Source organism: Talpa europaea, assembly GCF_964194135.1.
Source record: "Talpa europaea genome assembly, chromosome: 1".
Classification (NCBI taxonomy): Eukaryota; Metazoa; Chordata; class Mammalia; order Eulipotyphla; family Talpidae; genus Talpa; species Talpa europaea.
Window position 1 is genome coordinate 98132787 of NC_140073.1, and position 25205 is coordinate 98157991.

The following is a 25205-nucleotide window of genomic DNA, read 5'->3' on the forward strand; positions in this document are numbered from 1 at the left end:
AGGAGACTACCTTTTTCATATTCTGCAACATTAGCCAAGTGAGAGCACTGCAGATCATGCTTACATATTATACACACCTAGGTAACCCCTGTGACCTTCTCACAACAGGAAGAAGGCTGCACAAAAGGAAACCCATAGGACTCCCTGAGCATGACCAGGAGATGTAACTGTTATCTCCAAGAGCAGGGGATTTAAAGTAAGAGGAGTGGGGCCTCCCCGGTGGCGCAGCGGTTGAGCGCTGGGTTGCGAAGCTGCCCGCAGCCTCTGCAGCACCGGTTCGATTCCCAGCTGCTCCCCGGCCACCATGGCGCGCAGACCTCTCCTGCCTCCCGCTGCTCCCCTCAGCAGTGTACTTTGGTCCTTCTGCCTGCTCTGCTCCCCGCTCTGGCTCTGGTGAATTCTCTCACCCTCCCGCGCTTCTGACTGTACCCAGTGCTTATATAAATAAATAAATCTTTAAAAAAAAATAAAGTAAGAGGAGTGGGGTGCATGGATAGGATTTCTGCATAGTCCAATCTAGTATCTAAAGAGATATCTCAAGAATATTCCCATCAAAAGCGTGACTAAGTTCGGCCCCTTTACTTCTAAGCAAAAGATCCATTTGTTGATCAAGGTAATTAATAAGATAATAAATTACAAGGCCTCCCCGGTAGCGCAGCGGTTGAGCGCTGGGTTGTGAAGCTGCCCGCAGCCTCTGCAGTGCCGGTTCAATCCCCGGCTGCTCCCCGGCCACCGGAGGAGGGTCCCACATGGCGCGCAGACCTCTCCTGCCGCCCACTGCTCCCCTCAGCAGGGTACTTCGGTCCTTCTGCCTGCTCTGCTCCCCGCTCTGGCTCTGGTGAATTCTGTCACCCTCCCGCGCTTCTGACTGTACCAGTGCTTGTATAAATAAATAAATAAATATTAAAAAGATAATAAATTACATAATAATTAATTGAATTCTACAGATTCCAGTGGATAATGATCTATCACCCAGATATCTATTTTCACCTTGTTCCTTGCCTGCTGCTGTCTTCCTTTATTTTAAGGCTTCTTATAATCAAAGCTTTGCCTCTCTCTGGCATTTTTTAGGAAATAGGCAACGGAATGAACTGTTTCTTGCAACCTTGGAAAATTTATCTAAGTTGTTTATTCTCAATTTCCTTATCTCTTAAGTGGGAAAAACAATTAGGCCTGTACTTCAGATTTGCTGTTAGAATTAAATAAGACAACTATGTAGAATGCTAAGAATGGTGTCTATGCTCTTAAGCATTTAAAACACTTAAGCACTTAAAGATGATAACTTAAAAGCTGTAGCATCTTTTAAGGCTTGTCAAGAGTTCAGGGGAAGGCCTCCCCGGTGGCGCAGCAGTTGGGTGCTGGGTTGCGAGGCTGTCCACAGCCTCTACAGTGCTGGTTTGACCCCCGGCCACTGGGCAAGGGTCCCACATGGCGTGCAGACCTCTCCTGCCATGCCCGCTGCTCCCCTCAGCAGTGTATTTCATCGGTCTGTATGTTCTGTTCCCCGTTCTGGCTCTGGTGAATTCTCTCACCCTCCCACACTTCTGACTGTACCCAGTGCTTGCATAAATAAATAAATAAATCTTAAAAAAAAAAAAAAAAAAGAAGAGTTCAGGGGAGCATCCAGGCCCTGGAGTAGTCAATTAAAACAATAAGCCAAGATGAAACTGTCAAGTCTTTCATCGCTATAATAATATAAATAAGAAGCTGAGCAGAACAAAACACTGGCTCCCCAGTGTTTCATTTTTTCCCCAGGGAATGGCACTGGACTTGCTGGTCAGAAGATATGAGGCTCATCTGATGGCACATAAGGAGCCCAAAAGAAAAGACTCCTATTTTATGACCAGGAGTGTGAGAGAGAGGAGGAAGGACGAGGTGTGGAAAAATACTGACTCAGGGCAGAGAAACTGTTTTCAAGATCCACCCACATCCCATAAGATGAGACAGAGAGGCGTTGGCCTGAGAGAGGCCTCCAAATGAGGAGCCTGGGTTAGGAAGGCAGTTATGAGTAAGGGCAAGTCCCGATGAGGGGGCAGAGGTCCTAAGCCTTCGCTGTAACTCCTTTCAGAGGGTTCAAGTAGGAAAGCCATTCTCCCTCATGAGACCTGCCAGGTAAGGCATTTGTAATTGTCTACGGTTGGGCCTGAGGGAGGATACGTGGGATATCTGGTCAGGGGCCAGATTCCTCAGGTCATTATTAATCACACACATGCATGCACATGTGTGCATGTATAAACACGCACATATACAATCCACTTGTTTAAATCATTTGGAAAAGCATAGATGCCACTGAGATTTTTACTGCCCAGAGTATTACTTCACATAACTAGTATGGAAAAAAAGTTCTTAATAGCCTGGTTTCAAGTTTTTTTCTTCTTTTTTTCTCTCCTCTAACACTTTGGTTTATTATGATGAAATATACATAACATAAAATGTACCATCTTGGCCATTTTTTTAAATATACAGTTCAGTTGGGTGAAGTATATTCACACTGCTGTGTAATCAAATTCCTAAACTTTTTCATTTTGCAAAACTAAAACTATACCACTTACTTAATACCACCTTTCTCATCTCCTCCCCTGTAACTCCTTCACATTGCCTTCTCATCTTTCTTGTTTTTAATTTTTTTCATCCCTATTATGTACAATGATTTTCCTCTTCATCATTCCTAAGGCCAAACTTGTCATCTCAAACTCCTCCCAGTCTTCTGCAAAACAGAGTCCCAATCCTCTACCCTCAGAGTTGAGGGGACCCATTCTCCCTAAAAAAGATCATAAACAATCACCTTTATCACTAAGCATTGGCTTCAGAGTCCTGCTGTCCATCCTAAATGATGTGTCAAACATAAATGCTATAGCCCCAGAGGACTGCTGGAAAAAAATTCCCTTCCTGTCATTATAGAATAAAATTATAGGGACCAAGAATACAATGAGAAGAAAAGACTACAGCTTTTACAACCACCTTTCTGAAGCAATCTATAAGATCACTGAATACGAAGTATACACATTCATTATATACCATTATTTACTTATTTATTTTTTTGTCTCTCTAGGTGACGTGCTGACATTCTTAGATTCTCATGTGGAATGTAATGTTGGTTGGTTGGAACCTCTTCTGGAAAGGGTTTATTTAAATAGAAAAAAAGTAGCCTGTCCAGTAATTGAAGTCATCAATGATAAAGACATGAGGTAATATTGTCATATTCTACAAGCTATTTCTAAGTGCATCTTTAACCAGCAGCAGAAGAAAGCACTGGTCATACTCCTACTATGGAAATTTTTACAAATCTAGTAATAGATATCTTAAGAACAGAGCAGATTAAACTAATAACTGATTATCACAAATTCAAAATACCTTAATACCAATAAACCTATAAATCTCGAATTCTAGTAAGTCTTCATATTCATTGTCCAGTACTTTCCCCCTTTATATTCAGCTAAACCCAAAAAAATTTATTTTCCTAAAGTTCAGTTATTTTCATAGGAAATAAATACGTGTGTATATATATATACCTAAGTTTTTTTTCCTCAAAAATAATTTTTTTAATGTATAAAATTCTCAATAATGAACACTATTAAAAGAAAAGTAAGTGAAATGAAAATCCAGGTCCTAATGAAAATTGTATTTGTAATTTTTCTCAAAATGTCATTTAAATTTTGTGATGATCTAAAGTCATCTGCATAAGCATCTGCTTCATTCATTTGAACAAGACATTGTGTTGGATTGATGACGTGTATAATATAAAGATGTGTATGATCTCAGGTAGCACTGTTGGTTTTTTCCCCCCTGAATTAGCTACATGACAGTGGACAACTTTCAGAGGGGCATCTTTGTTTGGCCAATGAACTTTGCTTGGAGAACAATTCCTCCAGATGTTGTTGCAAAAAACAGAATTAAAGAAACTGATATAATAAGGTAAGTGTGTGAAATTTAAGGCTAGGAAGCAATCATGTATCTTTTTATAAAGTCACAGAAAGTAATTCCACAAAACAAGAATATCCCATCATTTTCTTTTTTTTTTTTTTAATAGAGGCATGCTTTATTTATTTGTTTTGCTGGTTTGTTTGTTTTGTTTATACATGCACTGGGTACAGTCAGAAGCGCGGGAGGGTGAGAGAATTCACCAGAGCCAGAGTGGGGAGCAGAACAGGCAGAAGGACCGAAGTACACTGCTGAGGGGAGCAGCGGGCGGCAGGAGAGGTCTGCGCGCCATGTGGGACCCTCCTCTGGTGGCCAAGGAGCAGCCGGGGATCGAACCGGCGCCGCAGAGGCCGCGGGCAGCTTCGCAATCCAGCGCTCAACCGCTGCGCCACTGGGGAGGCCCTATCCCATCATTTTCTAAAACATCAATTATAGTTTTAGATAACAAAAAACAAATACAAGTTTCCTGAGAAATTTGTTTCTCACTACCAAATCTCAATTTTTGAATGGTCACTTGCACCCTATTCAGCCCTAAACCCAGAGAAGTTCATTAACATTATTCTGTTCTCTGGGATTTACAACCAAATAAACATAAGCTAGTTGAATGTGCTTCATAAATGCTATATAAACACACACAATATCAATGTATAATACACACAATATCAATGTCAACATGAGCAAAAATAAAAAGAGTTGTAAAAATAACAGGAAAATCATTACATAAACACTACTGTTAGGATTTTCCTTTAGAACCTAATCCTACTACTCCCATCAGAGTGGTGCCAAATTCTGTGAATGAACTGAGAAATGGACACAGCACCTGCATATAAATTAAAATTTGAGCTGTTAGTTGGAGAAGCTGGATTCAAGAGTATAACCTAAAGCCAAAATGGGGGCTTCCTAATACTACCCCGAGCATCTAGACCTGAGGGCAGGCATGTGGTCAGCATGCTGTGAATCAGGAGTCCTGAAGTTTTCCCTGTTAGACAGAAAACTTAAAACAGACACAAACCGGCAGGGCCCTAGAGAAAGCCTAAGCTGACTGTGCATGGCAGTACGCTTTCCTGGACCTTAGCCCTCAACAGATCACACTTCGCCCCTTCCCAGCGATGATGCCTTCAGATTTGACATTCTTAGTAGTGCAGCAGTACTATCATTTATTATGCATGATGCATTTAGCCCTCTCTGTAACCTGTAAAAAGGCCTTGAGTGTCTACATAACACTAGTTGGGAGATGGTACTCTTCCCCCTTTCAGAGATGAGGAAATTGAGACTCAAAAGAGTTAGGGTAATTTCTCCAGAATATACAACTAATAAAAGAATAAATTGAGATTCAAACTTAGATCTACCTGAATTTCACTCTCGTGCTCTAATCCTACATCTAAAGAAACTCTTTGCCTTGTTCAGACCTACATTTTGATGGTCAGTGTAGTGGTTGTGCTCAGATTATATTGAATATGGTGTAAGAAAAGCATGCATTCTGCATAGTCTAAAGAGGACATTTAGGATAAAAAGAGAATATGTACATACATGGTAGGGAGACGGAGTGGGGTTTGGGCAAGGACTTTACCCGAGATAGCTATATATTCTAAACACAAGGATGCTCTCCATATAAACCATTGCAGCTGGCTTAGCAGAGACCACCATGGCAAGTGATCACTATCTTGTCTAACAGCTGACTCAAATGTAGTTTCTGTTTTCCATGATCAATAACAGAAGCGAAGGATTCGAATCTCAACTCTGCTATTTGTTAGTCGTGTGAGCTTAATCTCTTTGAGTCTGTTTCCTCATTAAGACTAATAGAAAAAGGGCGTCCCTGGTGGCACAGGTGGTTAAGTGCAGCGCTGTGAAGCTATCCACAGCCTCTGCAGTGCCTGTTCGATCCCCGCTGGCCACGGAGATACCCACATCCTCTAGGTGGGGCAGACTTCTCCTGCCTTGCCTGCTGCTCCCCTCAGTAGTGCATTTTGGTCAGCCTGCCTGTTCTGTTCCCTGCTCTGTCTCAGGTGAATCCTCTCACCCTCCCACACATCTGGCCTATACCCTAGTTCTTGTATAAAAATAAATAAATCTTTTTTTAAAAAAAAGACTAATAGAAATAGCTTTCTCTTTAAATGTTTTAAGAACTAAATAAAATATATAATATACTTTCAAAAGTGTCTGCTGCAAAACAGCAAAACTTATCTGTCAATCAAGTTTATGTATCATTGAGATAGTCTAGTTCATGAGAAAGCATAGAATCAAACAACACCCCCTAACCTTGAACCCCAGATGTACATCAATCTTGTCTGTGACCTTGGAAGTGTTTCTTTTTCTGTGTTGCCATTTCTCAGTAGTACATACTCACAGGATTTTTGTAAAGTATGAGTTATTACATATATTATACTTAGACTAGTGCCTGGTATTCCCTTAGCACTAAGTAAGTGTTATTAAAAATAATACCTCTGGAGAATTTGTGTCAGAATCTCATGGACAAGTAGGAATTCTTGTTCTGGGCCCCATCTTTGCTGACCCTGAACAAGTTCTGCCATCATGAACCAGGGTGCTTTCAGTGACTCCACCCCAGTCCTTCCTGAGTTTTGTAGCTATGTTGAAATGCCTCCTTATTCCAACACAACACTATAAGAGACCAAGTCTGAAAGTTTAGCTCCCATGAGACAGAAGTTTTATAAAGAAATTTTTCTTTCTGTAGGTGTCCCGTCATGGCAGGAGGATTATTTTCCATTGACAAAAAATACTTTTTTGAACTTGGAACATATGATCCTGGTCTTGATGTTTGGGGTGGAGAAAATATGGAGCTCTCATTCAAGGTATTATTGCCAAATGCTTATCAAATTCTCTTTACAATTAAAAGTGTATTATATTTGAGTTCATTTTACTATCCAGTGGTAAATAAATTAAAAATAATAAAACATCTTTAAAATTTAAAAAGGAATTGCTGGGTTGAATCAGTAAATTAATAATTTTGCTAATATAATCAGATATGTGACTGCCTCTGGAGGAAGTTTCATAGAAATTTTAGAGTCTGTGGATTAAGGTTTTCATATCCCAAATTGAATTTGGAGATACAATAATTCTTGTGAAATTTACTAGAGTTCCCTAACAGTTTACCACACCATTTCTTCATCTAAATATGGGAGAAATAACTTTCTGCCATTCAGCAAAAATGTTGTGCAATTCATACATGACAAAATAGCTACTGGAACTTTCTCTTTAATCTATTGGATGTAATGAAATTATTCAGTACCAGGCCATCCTGAAGAGGACTAGATAAAGAAGTGCAAAAAGTACCACGGTGCAGTGACTTGGAACATGGGTATTACACAACCATTAATTAACATCTAGGAGAGCACAGCAACATCCACACTGGACGACATCCAAACACCAACTGCTTCCCAAGGAGTGGGATGGTATTTATTTAAAAGAATATTACTTTGACCTCCTAAGAGTGGTTTTTAAATTGTACTCCATGAGCCATAAAGGGGTTTCCCAAGAAGTGAGAAGAGGAAGTTGAAAAAAGGAAATTGATTTACTTTCCCCGATTCAATCAAAGCAGGAACTCTTATCACATATTTTATACATTGGGGTTCCATACAAATTTTTTTAAAAAATAAATTGTAGGGTAACAAGGGAAAAAATATATTTTACTAATCTTTAATGTTCCACAGCAACGTAACTTTCTATTCAAAAAGATTTTAGAAGTTGAGAGGGCTACTTCCAATGGGGTGAATAGCACCAGGTGGTTTCTTGTCATTGTTAATTGTCCGTGAATTGTGGACATTCATTTGATAATTGATGCTTATCATTAAATTGTTTCAGGTGTGGATGTGTGGTGGTGAAATTGAAATCATTCCCTGCTCCCGAGTGGGCCACATATTTAGAAATGACAATCCATATTCCTTCCCCAAAGACCGGATGAAGACAGTGGAGCGGAACTTGGTGCGGGTTGCTGAGGTCTGGCTGGATGAGTACAAGGAGCTATTCTATGGCCATGGGGATCACCTCATTGACCAAGGACTAGATGTTGGAAACCTCACCCAACAACGGGAGCTTCGAAAGAAATTAAAGTGCAAAAGCTTCAGGTGGTACTTGGAAAATGTTTTTCCTGATATGAAGGCACCCATTGTGAGGGCAAGTGGTGTGGTAAGTTTAAGCAGTAATTTAAAATCCAATTCCATAAAAAAAAAAAAAATGCAGAATCTCTTGAAAATGCTGAAGAAACAATGAATTATATTATATATTAACAACAAATATAAGTGTAGATGAGACAAAGTATCACTGAAGGTTAAACACAGGTAAACTTGAGGAAGGCTTCCAAGTGGCCATGATCATTGATAACTCAGCAAACTGAATACCAGGACGTATTTCAGAATTGGATTATAGGGTGATGAATGAAGTAGACTTGATCCCTTCCTTTGGAGATTAAAGTTGAGTAGGGGAGAAAGGTGGAAAAAAAGTAAAGTGTACATTAAAAATACAGTTTTCATTTGGGGAACTTGCCACAAGTGATGAATCCTTCTAAGTTTGAGGGCTCGATTCTCTTTGATGAAATATCGATGGCGAGGCCTGAAGGACAAGTGTCACCCAACCTCCAAAGATGAGAACACTAGACAGGAACTAGACAGGAGTTCTTTCAAGAACTGGAAAAAAGATGAATCTCTCTCTCTCTCTCTCTCTCTCTCTTTCTCTCTCTCTCTCTCTCTCTCTCTCTCTCTCTCTCTATATATATATATATATATATATATATATATTACTCTCTTCCTCCCCCCACCCCTTTGTCTCTCTCTGTCTCTGTCTCTTTCTCTGAATGGTAATGGAAGTTACTGAATAGGGTTAAGCAATGGGATCACATGACTTAGCTAGGGTTTTTAAGATTTCAAAGGCAAGATGAAAAATAACAGAAATTGTCAGACAATAGTGGAGAAAATCCAGGGCACAAAGTAGCATACCAAAAGAGAAGATGTCAAGCTAGATAGATAGATTGGTTAGGGTACAAAGCCAAGAAAAAAAAAATCAAGGAAGAGAAACTAGACAAAAGCCATTTCAAACCTAGAAGTGAGGCTTAAGTTCAAGAGGATGGCAGGACATGAAAACATATTTACCATAAAATGGTTTAGATATGGTTAGTCAAGCTTCAAACAAGCTCTTTTCTGTTATACATACTTTGAATCTCTTCTATTGTTTTGATTTTTAAATATTCCCAGAGTTGTCTCACTTTCTTTTAGAACTTCTTTGTTTTCAAGAGGTTCTCAGACTTGATCATCAAGAAGCCTGCTCTTTCAGACCAAGTATTTTTCATTCTTTCTAGAAAGTGTATTTTACAAACCGTCCATTCTCTCTCTAGCAAATCTCACAATAAGGACCTAGTGCTGTCATTCTCCTTAAGAATCAAGGGAAGTTCTGGAAGAACATGAGCAGAACCTCATCTGAAAAACTGTTGTTTTTATAAATTTCAACTGACAAGTATATGTTACTGTTTCTACGTAACATAGTATACTATGAAATTGCCATCTTTATAGTTTAGAACAGCAGCTACTACAAGTGGTTCAAATGATATTGTATCTTAGGTTAACTCATCAGAAAAAAAATGCCCTGGATTTATACATTGCTGAAATAATATATTTGTAAAATAAACTTACCATTTTAATTCTATCTCTTGAGTAGGAACAGAAATTAAAGAAAATCTCACCATAGTATTTTTTTCCCATCCTAACACAGAATCTCAGTAAGAGCATTACTAAATTTTAACCACCAGAGGGAACTAAAAAACTACCTTTTGCTGCCTCAGAGAAGTTAACTTTTAGTCCCTATAAAATTTTTGAACTTTACGAATGAAATAGCCCTCTGTAGATGCCTGAACTATAATGTATATCAAAGTTCAAAAAGTATTTTTGAAAATTATTTTAACAATTTGGCTCCTATTTTCTTCACTATTTAATACCATCCTTAGACAAATTTTTATAAAGATGTCACTTACTCTCCTCTGAAATAACCAGTAGGGAGCATTATTACCATTAAAAAAAAATGGGAATTCAGAGTAAGATTAGACCATTATTTGGGGTGACAATGTTGAAAATTCTGTGAAAATTAATTTCGCAACTACTTTTTGTTACTTGCTCCACATTTTCACTTCTTTCATCCTACACATTTGGGAATTTAAATCCAGCCAAAGTTTATTTTTTAAAACATTAGACAAATAATTTCTTATTGAAAGAAAACTATTTGGAACTAATAAAAGAGGCTCACAATCATGTGTGTTTATATTAAATGGATAGCCCTATTGTTTAACAATTTGGCAATAAAATAGCAGAAATTTCTACCTTTTAAAATGAAGTTTAGGGCCTCCCTGGTGGTGCAGGCGTTTGAGCACAGCACTGTGAAGCTGGCTGCAGCCTCTGCAGTATGGGTTTGATCACGGCTGGCTGGGGAGATTCTCTCATGGTGCGGCAGACCTCTCCTGTCTCGCCAGCTGCTCCCCTCAGCAGTGTATTTCAGTAGATCTGCCTGTTCTGTTCCCTGCTCTGTCTCTGGTGAATCCTCTCACCCTCCTGCACCTCTGGCCTGTACCCCAGTTCTTGTAAGATAAATAAATAAATAAATAGATAGATAGATAAATAAATAAATAAAGAGGCCTGTTTAAAAAAAAATATGAAGTTTACATACTGTCTGACTTTCTAAAAATGGTTTCGATAACATGATACAGTTCTTAAAAAATGAAAAATCAATTTTAAATACCATTCATAATGACAAAGAAAAACAATTCCTTGGTATTTCATGGATCATTTCCGTATGAAGAAAAGCGGTTTCTTCTGTAATTTCTGATAAGAGGAAGGGAAAACAACCTGGAGACGAAATGAGGGTGGGAAGACAAAGGACAAAAAAGTTTTCTTTCCTTCTAATGCCTTCTCTATTGTGAGAAATAAATACAAAGATATTAGTCAAACTGGGGATTCCCAAACATTGTCCTGGAGAAAGTTACTAGTTGTGCTGCCAAAAATAGGATTCAGTGGTCAAATATATCTGGCAAACACTCATGCTACATTCTTTCTCAGAGCAGCGGCTAAACATTAACATACTGAAGGTTTTGAGAAATTCTGAGTAGGACAACCTGTTCAGCTGTGTCGAAGGCAGTTTTCCAAACCCATTTGAAACAGTATTTTCTGTATAATCCACACATACAGAAATTTACATTTATTTATGTTAAGAGTCAATGATCAATTGGAGAAATATTTCCTTTCTTTAAACCCCAGGATTATTATTATTCATGCACTGCTATTAACTCTCTTCTCTGAAGTTCATGGAGGTTAATTCCTTCTGTGCACTCCAGTCACTTCATTTACTAATAGTGGACTTGTCGATTTGCATTGTGAATAGAGCTTTCCTAAAGATTCTGATCTTCTAGAATTGTTTTAGTCATCATGTACCCCAAAAGTAACCAACCCGGTACGATCAATATTTTTAATGTTTCCATCTTTGTCCTGAAGGTTTGTGGGTGTTCCTTATCCAATGTAAGTAGTGTAAAATTTGCATCTCAAACACAAATGAAGGTTTATTTATTTATTTGTTCATTTACGTAGAAGAACCGGGGTTTTAGGCCAGAGGTGTGGAAGGTGAGAGGATTCACCCGAAACAGTGGGGAGCAGAACAGGAGGATTTACTGAAATACATGGCTGAGGGGAGCAGCAGGCAAGATAGAAAAGGTCTGCTGCGCCATATGTGTGTGTATTAGCTCCCCGGCAATGGATCAAGCTCAGGCCATAGTGGTGATAGCACTGAGACTTAATTTTTAGGCCACCAGGGAGGACCCATATGGAGGTTTAAATAAGAGTTCACATTCCCGGGGCCTCCCCTGGTGGTGCCTCCATATTTGACCCTATAATTCCATTAAAAACCGGGCCTCCCCTAGTGGTGCAGCGGTTGAGTGCTGCTGCGAGGCTGCACGCAGCCTCTGCAGCGCTGGTTCATTCCCAGGCCCCGGCGAGCGTCCCACAAAAAAAAAAAAAAAACACACCTGGGGTTCTTCCAGAAAGTGCCTTTATGCTTGGCTTGGTGTTAGCTTTCATGACTTTCCTGCAATGAATTGTAGCTTGTTTGAGTCCTTAGGAAGATTTTGACAGGGAATCAGCTGGAATCTGCTGTTCAGTGAAGGACTCAACTTATCTATGTTTCAGTGCCTAAGCAGTCAAATAGCTTGGAGGGGACAGCCAGGGAACAGAGTCCATACTGTTGGTTTGATTAAATTACAAGTATGTGCACTGACTTTTTTTTTTAAAGATTGATTTATTTATTTACACAAGAACCGGAGTACAGGCCAGATGCATGGGAGGGTGACAGGATTCACCAGAGACAGAGCGGGGAACAGAACAGGCAGACTGACTGAAATACACTATGTGCATTGACTTTTAATATATGATTCTGACAAACTTGAGACAAGAAAATAAGTATGTTTCATGCCACCATTTGCTCCTTCCCTATTCAGCATGCCAGGCAAGGGTTAATTAAAAGCTTGTGTTTGTTGGCTCTGTGGCTGAATCACAGACTTAAATTGACAGATTGAAGCTGTACTTTAGCAAGATTACATTATGTCTCTGTTAGAGATAGCAACCAATAAAATCATATAGTGCTAAGTAATGCTAAGCTATTAACTATCTTTTAACCTTATTATAGTTCTATATTCTGTGTTCTCTCAATGTGTCTAAATGTCTTGTTCTACTTTTAAATATTTTTTTCTTAATGCATATTTTCTATTTTGCTTCCTAGCTTATTAATGTGGCTTTGGGGAAATGCATTTCTGTTGACAACACTACAGCCATTCTGGAAAACTGTGACGGGGGCAGCCAGGTATGCTGAGATGGGTTTTCTCTCTCATCCAAGGGGATGATCGTTGGTGTAAGTGTGGGAAGTTGATAGTTGGTGCAATAAGTACAGGGTATGTTTACAATCATTACTTACATGAGAAATTCATTTTTGTCTATTGAAATAATTAATTTCTAAATGTCTATGTATTCATAAGACTGGTGACAAGAGAGTGCACCATTGAATGTAAAGAAAGTGACTGCCTGAGTTAAGGTGTAGTAGTGAAGTAATCCCACCATGCACTCAGTTCTGGCTCTGTCACTTCCACAAATGTGTTAACTCCTCAAACTCCTTAACCTTTAGGTAAATGGCAGTGCTAATAGCGCCTACCACTAAAACTGGCATGAGGGTCAAATTAAGTGATACCTATGAAGTATGCAAGACAGGCTCTGACACTAGTTGCTCCAATAATAAAGATTAACGTGAAAAATAACACATTATATGTGAAGATAAAGTAATAAAGAACATAAAAACAGAACATATTTCTAAATAATCTCAGCAATTTTATTATCAATTCCCTTCTTCCTCTCTCTCTAGCCCCCACTATTCTCCTACATATTAAAGGAGTAATGCAAGTCACAAGCTCCATGGTATAAACTCCTACAGCTAAACCCTACCTGACTCAGAGCACAGTGGTAAAGGGATGGGGGAGGGAGTAGGGTCAGGATCAGAGTAGGGGCCCCAAAGCACTGGAGGTGAGCCAGGAGTGATGGCACCTCTCTCTCCAGCATACTTCCCTACCTATTCTCATTCTATGGGGACAGTCACTGGTTTGGATGCCAGATCTCACAGGTGCAGTGATGCACGAGTAAGAACTCGCCTCCTAAATTGCACATCACTCTTTGGTAGAGAAATTATTTTGTGATGATAATCTAGGCTGCCAAGACTGTTATTTGCTTTGATTTGAGATATTGCTTAATTTTCAAGAATGTCCTTATTTCTACCTCTTAATCCAAAGCTGTTTCTTGAAGAAAAGACATTTTTGTCATTTCTGTTGCTATAATTTAGCTGCCGATTGTAAACTTAAGGCTTAGGGAACTTCTTAATTAGGAAAGAGAGGAGACAGAGGAAAGAGAAAAGTGTCAAAAATCAATGGAACAAGGGCTTCCCCGGTGGCGCAGCGGTTGAGCGCTGGGTTGCGAAGCTGCCCGCGGCCTCTGCCGCGCCGGTTCGATCCCCGGCTGCTCCCTGGCCACCGGAGGAGGGTCCCGCATGGCGCGCAGACCTCTCCTGCCGCCTGCTGCTCCCCTCAGCAGTGTACTTCGGTCTTTCTGCCTGTTCTGCTCCCTGCTCTGGCTCTGGTGAATTCTCTCACCCTCCCGCGCTTCTGACTGTACCCAGTGCATGTATAAACAAACAAACAAACAAACAAATAAATAAATAAATAAATAAAACGTGCCTCTATTTAAAAAAAAAAAAAAAAAATCAATGGAACAAGGGCCTCCCCGGTGGCACAGCGGTTGAGCGCTGGGTTGTGAAGCTGCCCGCAGCTTCTGCAGGGCCGGTTCGATCCCCGGCTGCTCCCTGGCCACCGGAGGAGGGTCCCACATGGCTCGCAGACCTCTCCTGCCGCCCGCTGCTCCCCTCAGCAGTGTACTTCGGTCCTTCTGCCTGCTCTGCTCCCCGCTCTGGCTCTGGTGAATTCTCTCACCCTCCCGTGCTTCTGACTGTACCCAGTGCTTGTATAAATAAATAAATAAAAATCTTAAAAAAAAAAAAAAATCAATGGAACAAAATACCGTACTTACTAACAATGCGAAGAGGAAATAAAATCATAAATTGTGAAACAAAACCACAATTAGTCCAAATTAAATGAAAGTAAAGTATTAAAGAATGCAATTCTTGAAGATTCCCCATTGTATTGACTTTTGTGCCAGATTAACCAATGTATCTGAAAATCTGACTCTCCCAAGGGGATACTAAATGTATGAATTATGCAGCCCCTGCCCCCCACAATGCCTTGGTCCCTTTTTGCCTTGTTACTAATTATTAGTTTCTGTCTCCTGTGGTTTGTTTGAATGATAAAAAGTGCACAAGCATGGAGGAAGTTAACTTATTTTTGGCATAATTTACAAGACTTCACACCAAGCCAGTGACTACAGCATTCACCCAAAAATGCTCAAAAAGGTGTAATAACCCAGGACAGAACCATCAGCTTTATCCTTCACCTTGCCTCAAGTCTGCTTAGCTACTATCTTTTCAACCAATTGAGATGTCCCTTTTCAAAGCAATAGCTCCTCTGGTAGCACATGAACTATTTGCATTGTGCCATATATCATGCTTCACAAATTTTAATGTGCACCAAATCACCTAGAGATTTTGGTACAGTGCAGATTCTGACTAACAATGAGACTATGCTACATTTCCAATTAACTCCCAGATAATGCCAATGAAAATCCAGGGACTAGGGCCTCCCCGGTGGCGCAGCGGTTGATCGCTGGGTTGCGAAGCTGCCTGTAGCCTCTGCAGCGCCAGTTCGATCCCCGGCTGCAGCGCCAGTTTGATCCCCGGCTGCTCCCCGGCCACCAGAGAAGGGTCCCACATGGCGCGCAGACCTTTCCTGCCGCCCGCTGCTCCCCTCAGCAGTGTACTTCGGTCCTTCTGCCTGCTCTGCTCCCCACTCTGGCTCTGGTGAACTCTCTCACCCTCCCAAGCTTCTGACTGTACCCAGTGCTTGTATAAATAAATAAAAATAAATCTTAAAAAAAAAAAAAGAAAATCCAGGGACTAGCCTTTGAGCCTTGAGGTCTAGCACGAAGAAATCCTTGGTAACTTAAGTTAAATTGCAATTGTATTGCAAATGATTCATTGGGTAAAAGCACTTAGACAGATTTTACCAGCACTCCATTTTTTTTAACATGTTTACATTAGCACTAAACAACAAATTTATCACAGTTCCAATGTCTAAAGTAAAATTGACCAGGGAGAGAGTACCAGATTTTAAACAACTGAAGAAATACTTTTAAGAATTAAAAACAGGATGCCATTGCCTAAACTGGTTATTTATATTTTAGATACTGATTCTCCCAAACTTAGTTTCTCCAAAAGCAGGTCAAAAAGGGGGAAGTTAATACAGAAGAAATCTAGTGATTCCATGCGATAGCAACAACAACAACAAAAAAGACCTTTAGTCTTTCTGACAGTAAAACAAAGCCTCTCAAATACCAGTCTTCTAGAGAATCTCAACCAAGAAAGCATAATAATTTCCAAACTAGTAACATAGAATAGTGACTTGGTTTCCCTGTAGTCTCAGTGGCTCAGGGACTTTATCATGCAATGGTTTAAATGTTCCAGCACTTCAATCATCAGAGTGGTCTGGATTTAGCACATAAAATAACATCCACTTTCAGCTTTTCTAACTCGACTAAAAATTTGTCTTATTGCAACATATATTGAAAGTTTACTGTGTACTAAACACTTAACAGTCACTATCCCAACCCTCGGAGATAAACAGTATTGCTATTCAACTTTAAAATTATAAAAATGAGATTAGACAGAGTAAATATGCCCATACTTTCAAAATTAAAGGGGCAGTACTAGACCTTTCTCCTAACTATTGCTAAAAATATAGATATTTGACAAAGGCTTTACTTGTGTTTGTTTCCTGAGCTGACCTTCTCCTTATTCATTTCTCCCACAGCTTCAACAATTTAATTATACCTGGTTAAGACTGATTAAACATGGAGAATGGTGCCTAGCTCCCATTCCTGATAAGGGGGCCCTGAGGCTGCACCCTTGTGATAACAGAAACAAAGGACTAAAGTGGTTGCATAAATCAACATCAGTCTTTCATCCAGAACTGGTAAGCAAAATATTTTTACCTCTTCTTTACCACAAATCCAACTTTCAATTTAATGGGACATAAAACCCTCACTGTCAGCTTCCTCAGTCAGAAGCTTTAAATGTATTGTGACAATAGAGTCAGTGTAAAAGTTCACACAGAGAGAGATAAATGGATATTTTTGTAAACCGTCAAGTCCTTTTTGTTCTTCAACATTTTTTTTTTCAAATCAGTTATTTTAAATAGAAGTAACCTGATTCTTTTGGTTATATTGCTCTCATTATCTGCTTATAAAAATCATTTCCTTGAGTCCACTAACATGCCAAAATGAAGGCTTATTAGGCAAAAATTGGTTCTTATTGATTACCAGGAAATCTTATAGAGAAAATATGCAAGCAAAGAAAGAAGCAGTGTGCTTCCCTCAAGCCGTGTAATTTAGTATGAATCTGGTTTCTCATTCTCTGCCTCCTTGCCATGTAAGAAATTTCTCATACCTTCCAGTTCCCAGAGACTTGGGTTTCAGGGGATACTAGATTCAGCTCCCACTATGCAGCTCCTGCTGACTTCACATTCAGTGATAACACATCGGTGGCTTGTCACCCAGCCACCAGGGGAGTATGTACAGCTATGCTACACACCACGGCATGTTTTTCCAGAAGTCTAGTTGTTCATGTTTACCATCATACCACTGCTCTACTCAATTCACTTTCAAAGTCTTTTGAGAAAAATTTAAATCTATTTTAACAACATACAGTCACAAGGGCCTCCCCATGGCGCAGCGGTTGAAAGCGGGGTTGCGAAGCTGCCCGCAGCCTCTGCAGCGCCGGTTCGATCCCCAGCTGCTCCCCAGCCACCAGAGGAGGGTCCCACATGGCGTGCAGACCTCTCCTGCCGCCCGCTGCTCCCCTCAGCAGTGTACTTCGGTCCTTCTGCCTGCTCTGCTCCCCGCTCTGGCTCTGCTGAATTCTCTCACCCTCCTGTGCTTCTGACTGTAACCCCAGTGCCTGTATAAATAAATAAATAAACAAATCTTTAAAAAAAAAAAAAAAAAACATACAGTCACAAGCTTTGGCCCAGGATCTTGGAGTGGTAAGAATAATTTCAGGTCAACTTCAAATTTTCTACCTCGCTAGCAAGTTCCTACCAAATCCACTGAATGAGCTGGGTCTATGGGTAGCACCATTTTGCTCAAGGTTGACCCCAAGGTAAGCATTCTTTCCCTTGGAGTGCCTCCTTTCCCTCTGATGTCACAGCCAGTGACTAGTCTCTTCACAAATTTTTCTTCCTGCTCAGAGTCAAAATCAGGGTCTCCAATGTTTTTGCCTTACAATCTTTTCTGCTACATTTCAGTTCATTCTGGACTTTTTTTTCCTCTTTAGTGCTAACAAATATTATTGAGCTATTCAGAAAAAAATAGGCATTACTAGTGTATAAGTTGTGAATTTTATGTTGCATTAGTGTTGGGAAAATCCACAAATTGCTATAAACAAATAGCAAAATAACATCTTCTGCTTGATTCACAATATGGGGCAAGAAAAGCGAAAAAGAGCTTTGAGAGATAGAGATAAAGAGACTATATGAGAATGAATGAGATAATGTGAATAATTCTCATCTCCAGAAATGAACCTGTTACTATAACAGGTTTCAGGCTGGTGAGAAAATATATCGGAGCAGGCAGTCCTAAAATCACATAGGTCTTACTTACAATCTGGGTGTTGAGTTATCGCCATTGTTGAGAACTTTAGTTTTCATCAACTGATTTTTATATGGGTCCAATTTGGTACCCCTAAATGGCAGGCTGATTTGTAAAGAATGTAATTTAATTTAGATGACAAAGGTTAGAAAGCTGTCCTCTTACTTGGTGCGTGATTTTGCAACAGGTTAAGTAGCTTACCTTCTGCTTGAACTCCCCATTCCTAGAGAAGATAGCTTAACAATTGCCTTTCTACTTTTTTCAATTTATCATCAGTTTTCAAACTAAACCTAAATATCCCTCAACATACCTCAGTGTTAAAAAAAAAAAAAGGGGAAAGGAAGAATAAGCCTATAAACTAGCATGTCTCTCCTTTTAGGAAGCATCTGGAGTTGGAAACTTCAAGGAAGGAGGAGGGGTAAATGTAAGAAACAGAATACCTATGAGTTAATCAAATTATACATTTCTAACTGCGCATCCGAAAGGCGTTTCCTAGGTCAGCCCTCCCCAAATGCTCTGATTGCAGCCCCCAAATGGATACAGTCAAGAAAGTGACTTCTGTGCTCTGGGCCGGGGAATTCCCTCCACCGCTAGCTCCCCTTTAGTGTCTTTAAATCCGAGTCAAATTACTGAGCTACCTCTTGATAATCCAGCGGCCGCTCACTGCCCACAACACACAAAGTGGTTGTTCTGGTGGTTCTGCTGCAAACATCTCCACAAGCTGTTTCACGGTGACTATTTCCGCGCCACAAACGTAATTAGCCGTAAAGCAATTTTGCTGTAAAAGAGAAAAGAACAAAAGTCAGAGAATAACGTTCAAAACGTTGTCGTGAAAGAGGACGTCTTCTGAATACGTGTGTGTGGAGTCGTGGCAGTACCATCGAAAGAGATAATTTGCTTTTGTGATGATGAATAGGGGGGAAACAGCGCAAGTTTCAAAATGACATCATGAAACGTGTAAAAAGAGTAACAAAAACCATAAGACAAAATACACACTGTGAAAATACATTGTAAAAACAAAAAATGTAAGATATTAGAATACATTGGAATGTGAGTAGATTCATGGCAACACCGTGCAAAAATACTGATTTTCTCTGTGGGTTGTGTGTAAGCACTTGTGCCCCCAAGTCTTTACTTTGCTTGGAGGGGTGTGTGTGTGTGTGTGTGTGTGTGTGTGTGTGTGTGTGTGTGTTTTGACCAAGATTACAAAGTGTATAGTCAGATCATATAGTGCTAAAATAGATGACAATAACACACCCGTTTGCAAAGAGTTAACTTCTTATTTCCTCAATGGAAAAATGAAACCAAACTCAACCAGTTAGTTGTTTTCTCTCACATTTCAAAATTACTTTATTGCTAAATAGTAGTTATGCTGCTTATACATTTGCAGTCAAAATGCTTGCAGTAAAAAAACAGCAGCTGATTTTGTTTAAAACCAGCCCTTTTACAAAACCTCATACCTACTCATGTAGTCTATTTCCAAAGTCCTACAATGGTGACTGTTTGTAGAAGCATCTTTAAAATGAATTATAATGAGTTCACCCATATTTGGTAAGTTTTAAAAGTATTTCAAAACAAAAATGTACAGTTAAGAGTATCATAGTCACAATAACTGAGATGATTGAGAAGTGAAAAAAATATGAAGCCATGAGCAAGTTTAAGTGGTTTATCAATCATTTCTTGACTATACAATAAATATTAATAATAGAACCCTTTGAAATGCCTTTGACTTTTTCCTAATTACATCTGAATTTCCTGGACATCAGGCATTACATATTATCAAAGATTATTATAGGGAGTCATGAATAACATACATCATTTAGCACTTTGTATTTCAGTTTTGCACTTTTAGACTGAACTTAAGAAATTAACTAACTTACTTGTTTGTGATGGTAGTTATCAGATATATCATCAAAAACTTCATGTTACATTTCCTGAGGAATTAAAAGCTACGTAATTTTCAGAAGGGTGAGAATATAACCTGAGATAGGAGATAGAGACAAACTGAATTCTGTCATGTTTAAGAATGAAAAATATAATTACTTATAGTTTCTTTTTTTTTAACACCTCAGTTGTTAAATTCAATCTGTGGTTCATTCCCAAATCCCTTCTCTCTCCAGGTTAATCACATTGTTTTTGGAAACTATCATCAGTTGTTATGCTTGGAAGGAAATTTTTCTGAGAAGACCCTGAGAGTTGCTACTTGTGACCCAATAAAAACTAATCAAATGTGGAAATTTGAAAATTATTATGAAGCTTGAAGAGGAGCTGATTTTTTTTTTTTTATCTAGTAAACTCATTAGATACTAAAAATGACGGTGAAGTCGGTGACTGTATTTCTCTATGGTGGGTTAAATTTTCAAAACTAATAGCATTTGAATGGAAGGGTTTTGTTTTTTGTTGTTTTTTTTTTTTTAAATCACAATATTTGAGATACCACATGTTAACTCAGGGAAATAGTCCAACATTAAATTGAAGTCCTTCTTCTACACTTTGGTGGCCTTCTGAATTGCCCTCCTGCCATGTGCTGGAACTCAACCTCTAAGTTTCCCCATACAATCTAACAGAGTAGTTGCAGAAACATAGTGACATTAACATTCAATGTATTTGATAATGACCAGTCTTTTGGCCCACAAGTGGGTACAATCAATGAAAACCTGCTCCTTTAATTGCCATTTTATCATCAAAAAAGAAATTGAGTTCCTACTGCTAAAAGACTTCAGAAACACACAGCTACTACCTTGGTGAAGTCCCTCCAGACAACACGCATGTTTATCTAACAGTTTGAAACCATTGACTTAAGACTCCTTTGTGGCAGCTTATGATACAGATTACTGCATAATGTTTTTTCCTCAGTTGGAAGCAGTAGAAAAAATTTAAGTGAGAAAGTTAAATACTTATTCTAGATATGGAAGTCGATTCAATTTAATTGGGGCATTTTTAATTATGATTAAAAAGTAGTTATGCCAGTAGCTCCCCAGACCTAAGCAAATATTTAAAAAGAAAGAAAAGGCAGGGAAGAAGAGGCTGGGTCACAACACACTGTAGTAACCAAAAATACCTTTAATTGTTGAACACATTCTAATGTAGGACCAAATAAGAAGAACTAAAACAAATAAAACAGAAATAGAGCACTGAAAAATATTTAGATTCTTACATATAAGATACTACTTTTCATTTAATAGCATTCAAAGGGATGCTAAAAATCAGCTCTAAAAGATTCCAAAGTAGAAATAAAGGACATAATGAAGGGAAGACAATGTGTCTTCTAAGCAACCCTTAGAGAGTTAAGAAAGTATTTCCCTAGACTTAGTCAAAACAGAAAGAGCTGGCCCCTCTATGGGGGTGGGAAGAGAAAGAAGGGAATAAAACCCTAGATGTGGGGCTTTCCTGGTGGCGCAAGGGGTTAAGCACAGCACTATGAAGCAATACGCGGCCACTGTAGCACCAGTTTGATCCCAGGCTAGGGAGCAATCCACATGAAGCAGCAGACCTCTCCTGTCTCGCCAGCTCCTCCCCTCAGCAGTGTATTTCAGTAAGTCTGCCTGTTCTGCTCCCCACTCTGTCTCTGGTGAATCCTCTCACCCCCTGTACCTCTGGCCTGTACCCCAGCTCTTGTATGTATAAATAAATAAATCTTTAAAAAAAATTGGGATCAAGTCCAATATTTCCTTGATCCAAACTGAGCCCCTAATCTTAGGTATGCCAGTAGCTGGGCATACCAGGTGAGATGACAGAAATCATTATATTATTTACATCATTTTTGGTAAGAAAATTGATGCCCGGAAGATGAATTACCTGTCTAAAACCCCACATCAGTTAGTGAAAGAATCAGGATTAGAAATTGGATCTCCAGAGAGAGAACTCAGATTGTTATAGGACAGGGAGAGGGGCAGCCCAAACCCCGCAAACCTGCCTATTCTAAATGGGTTCTGCCATACGCCGCATCAACACAAAACATATGAGACTTTAATGGGAAGGAACTTTAATAAAACTAGGAAACAATACAGGTAAAGGCAAAGAGTCTAGTTTCTAAGTGAAGCACCCAAAGTTACCCGTCCCCTCGTGGGTAAAAGTCCATCCAAATGGGATTGGCCCAGAGCAAGGCCCCAAAGCCTGCCACAAGTCTAAAGCATCTTCCAGTGGGGACCCACAGAAAAGGGTCACAAACAACTGGACAAGCCCGGAAGGAAAAGAGGAAAATCAACATCAAGATAAAAGCTGCCATTGTCACCTCCCCACGGGTCTCACCCACATCTGTGTCACCCTATCCACGACCAAAAGGCACGCACAGTTTCTTCACATGTCTCTCTGCTCCATGTGCCTCCCCTAGGTCTCCTTCTGGCTCCATCCTGCTTCCTCCCTTCCTCAGTCTCCTTTCCAGCTTCCTTTCTTCTCTTTAGCTCCACCCTCTTTTGGGTGGGGCAGGGAAGCTGGAACTTCCCCTTTTCCTGGGGACCACCCTGTTACTGTACCAGTATCTGGAGACTTGGAAAGCTTCATGTTGCCGCCAGCTTGCTTTGCTATCACCTGATGGTCAGCAATTTCTATGCTATATTTTAAGTGATGTTCTTTTTCCCTTGAAATGTAAGAAAACAAGGTTGCTAATCCTAGAGAGTCTGGAGGGACAGAAAGAGATACACATGTCCTTTTATCACTATACCATTCCTGTTACATTAAAAGATTATTGACTATCAAATCTACTACCAACATTTTTTAAACATTTCCCTTTAAATTTTGTTTTCAGGAGAATGACATAAAGATAAATGCTATGAGGTTTTCTTTTATTTTTAATAATCAATCCTTGGCTTGGACACATTAGAGTCCTAATCAGCCTGGAATTCTTCAGTAGCGGGCTATGTTATTGAGGACTTCAGTTTTCCCTGGATTGGCTTAAATTGCTCCCTTTGTTAGAAAAGAGGTATCTGTGCATCATGTTATCATGGTTAATTGAAACTAAGTGTAGTTTTGTTAATACTTTGCAGGACTTATTCAGTCAAAAACTAATTTATTAAATTTCTTTTTAAAGATTTATTTATTGGGGCCTCCCCGGTGGCGCAGCAGTTGAGTGCTGGGTTGCGAAGCTGCCTGCAGCCTCTGCAGCGCCAGTTCGATCCCTGGCTGCTCCCCGGCCACCAGAGGGTCCCACATGGCGCACAGACCTCTCCTGCCGCCCGCTGCTCCCCTCAGCAGTGTACTTCGGTCCTTCTGCCTGCTCTGCTCCCTACTCTGGCTCTGGTGAATTCTCTCACCCTCTCGCCCTTCTGACTGTACCCAGTGCCTGTATAAATAAATAAATAAATAAATAAATAAATAAATAAATAAATAAATAAATAAATAAATAAATATTTTTTAAAAAAGACACCTCGTGTGTGTTTGACTTTAAAAAAAAAAAAGATTTATTTATTTATACAAGAACCCAGGTACAGGCCAGATGTGGGGGAAGGTGCGAGGATTCACCAGAGACAGAGTGGGAAACAACAGGCAGAATGACTGAAATACATTACTGAGGGGAGCAGCAGGTGAGACAGGAGAAGTCTGCTGCAGCATGTGGGAATCTCCCTGGCCAGCCAGGATTGAAACCACACTGCAGAGGCCGCAGACAGCTTCGCAGCGCTGCACTCAACAGCCTGCACCACTAGGGAGGCCCTATCAAACATTTTTAGTACTTCTAAGCCATTCAGTTTGTGTAATTCCTTTTCCTAGTTGCAATAGTTACCCAGAGCTTCCACCCTCCTCTCTTGGAAGAATGACAAAGCTACTATTGGTATGACTTTGCTTCAACATAGCATAAAATTTACTCATTTCTGCTTTCTGACATTCCATCAGCAATCACTTGCAGGGCAAAGAACCACCATGTGCCATTACTATCATAATGTCATTGTTCATTTCACCATAGTAATTTGGAAATATTCTCCTAGCAAAACATTTTAATTTCATGAATGACTTAGAGTAATATTCAAAGGGTTGTCATGTAAGAAAATGGGGTTGAAGTGCATCAGATAGATACATACCATCTTTACATATTCTAATATCTCTAACTTCCATATTGAAACACAGGAAAGAAATGATGGCTCAAAGGAAGACCTCAACATTTTGGAGAAAAATTGTAAGGAAACGGCCTCCCTGGTGGTGCAGGGGTTAAAGACACAGCACTATCAAGCTATCGCCAGCCATTGCAACATGAGTTCGATCCCTGGCCACATGGCACAGCAGACCTCTCCTGTCTCTCCCACTGTTCCCCTCAGCAGTGTCTTTCAGTGGATCCACCTGTTCTGCTCCCCATTCTGTCTCTGGTGAATCCTCTTACCCCCTGCACCTCTGGCCTACACTCCAGTTCTTGTGTGCATAAATAAATAAATCTTTAAAAAATTATAAGGAAACTATAAAGAAGCCTGTGCTAGGAGCCCCATTTGATAGTTGTCCATGACTTAATGAGATATTCTCAAACCCCTCATTATGTAGTCAAGGAGGATGTTTGAGAAGGGCTAAGTTCATCCCACAAGTAAGAGCTAAAACCCAGTTTCCATTATATCTGCCTCTTTCAACACACCATGCTACTATGCAAGGTCAAATCTCTTTGGGCTCTCTCTTAAATGGGATATAAACAGTAAATAGAGGCTGTTAAACAACTAAATTCTGTTTAGTTGTTAAACAACTGAAATGTAGGCTTAAGGGTGACTATCCCCCTACACTAAGTATCTACCACCCTGACTTCTTTCAGTACACTCTTTTCCATTTCCTAGAACAAATATGAGAGAGAGAGAAGTCAATATAAAGATAATCCTTCTTTGTGAATAATATTGTCACCTCTTTCTTTCCCCAACCATTAATCACAGCTGACAGATTGCTCAATTTGTACAGAATTGGGAAGCAAAAAATTGAGGAAATTTTGAAAACAATTCAAAAGAAAAATTTAACTAAAAACATAAACCATGACTTGTACCTTTCACC

At 39.7% G+C, this 25205-nt stretch overlaps 1 protein-coding gene across 2 annotated transcripts in view; it reads left to right on the forward strand.

The window, feature by feature from the left end:
• GALNT5 (polypeptide N-acetylgalactosaminyltransferase 5) overlaps nt 1–20893 on the forward strand; it is a gene marked incomplete at its 5' end in the record, with an annotated part of 48121 nt that extends 27228 nt beyond the window's left edge. For both annotated transcript variants that reach the window (XM_084246730.1, XM_084246731.1), the window contains 7 exons: nt 3053–3188; nt 3796–3915; nt 6614–6731; nt 7741–8064; nt 12682–12762; nt 16418–16579; nt 20372–20893. In XM_084246730.1, the coding sequence (XP_084102856.1) occupies nt 3053–3188; nt 3796–3915; nt 6614–6731; nt 7741–8064; nt 12682–12762; nt 16418–16579; nt 20372–20512 (1082 nt within the window). In that variant the 3' untranslated portion in view covers nt 20513–20893. The remainder of the gene's footprint in view (nt 1–3052; nt 3189–3795; nt 3916–6613; nt 6732–7740; nt 8065–12681; nt 12763–16417; nt 16580–20371) is intronic.
• Between the last annotated feature and the right edge of the window lie 4312 nt (nt 20894–25205).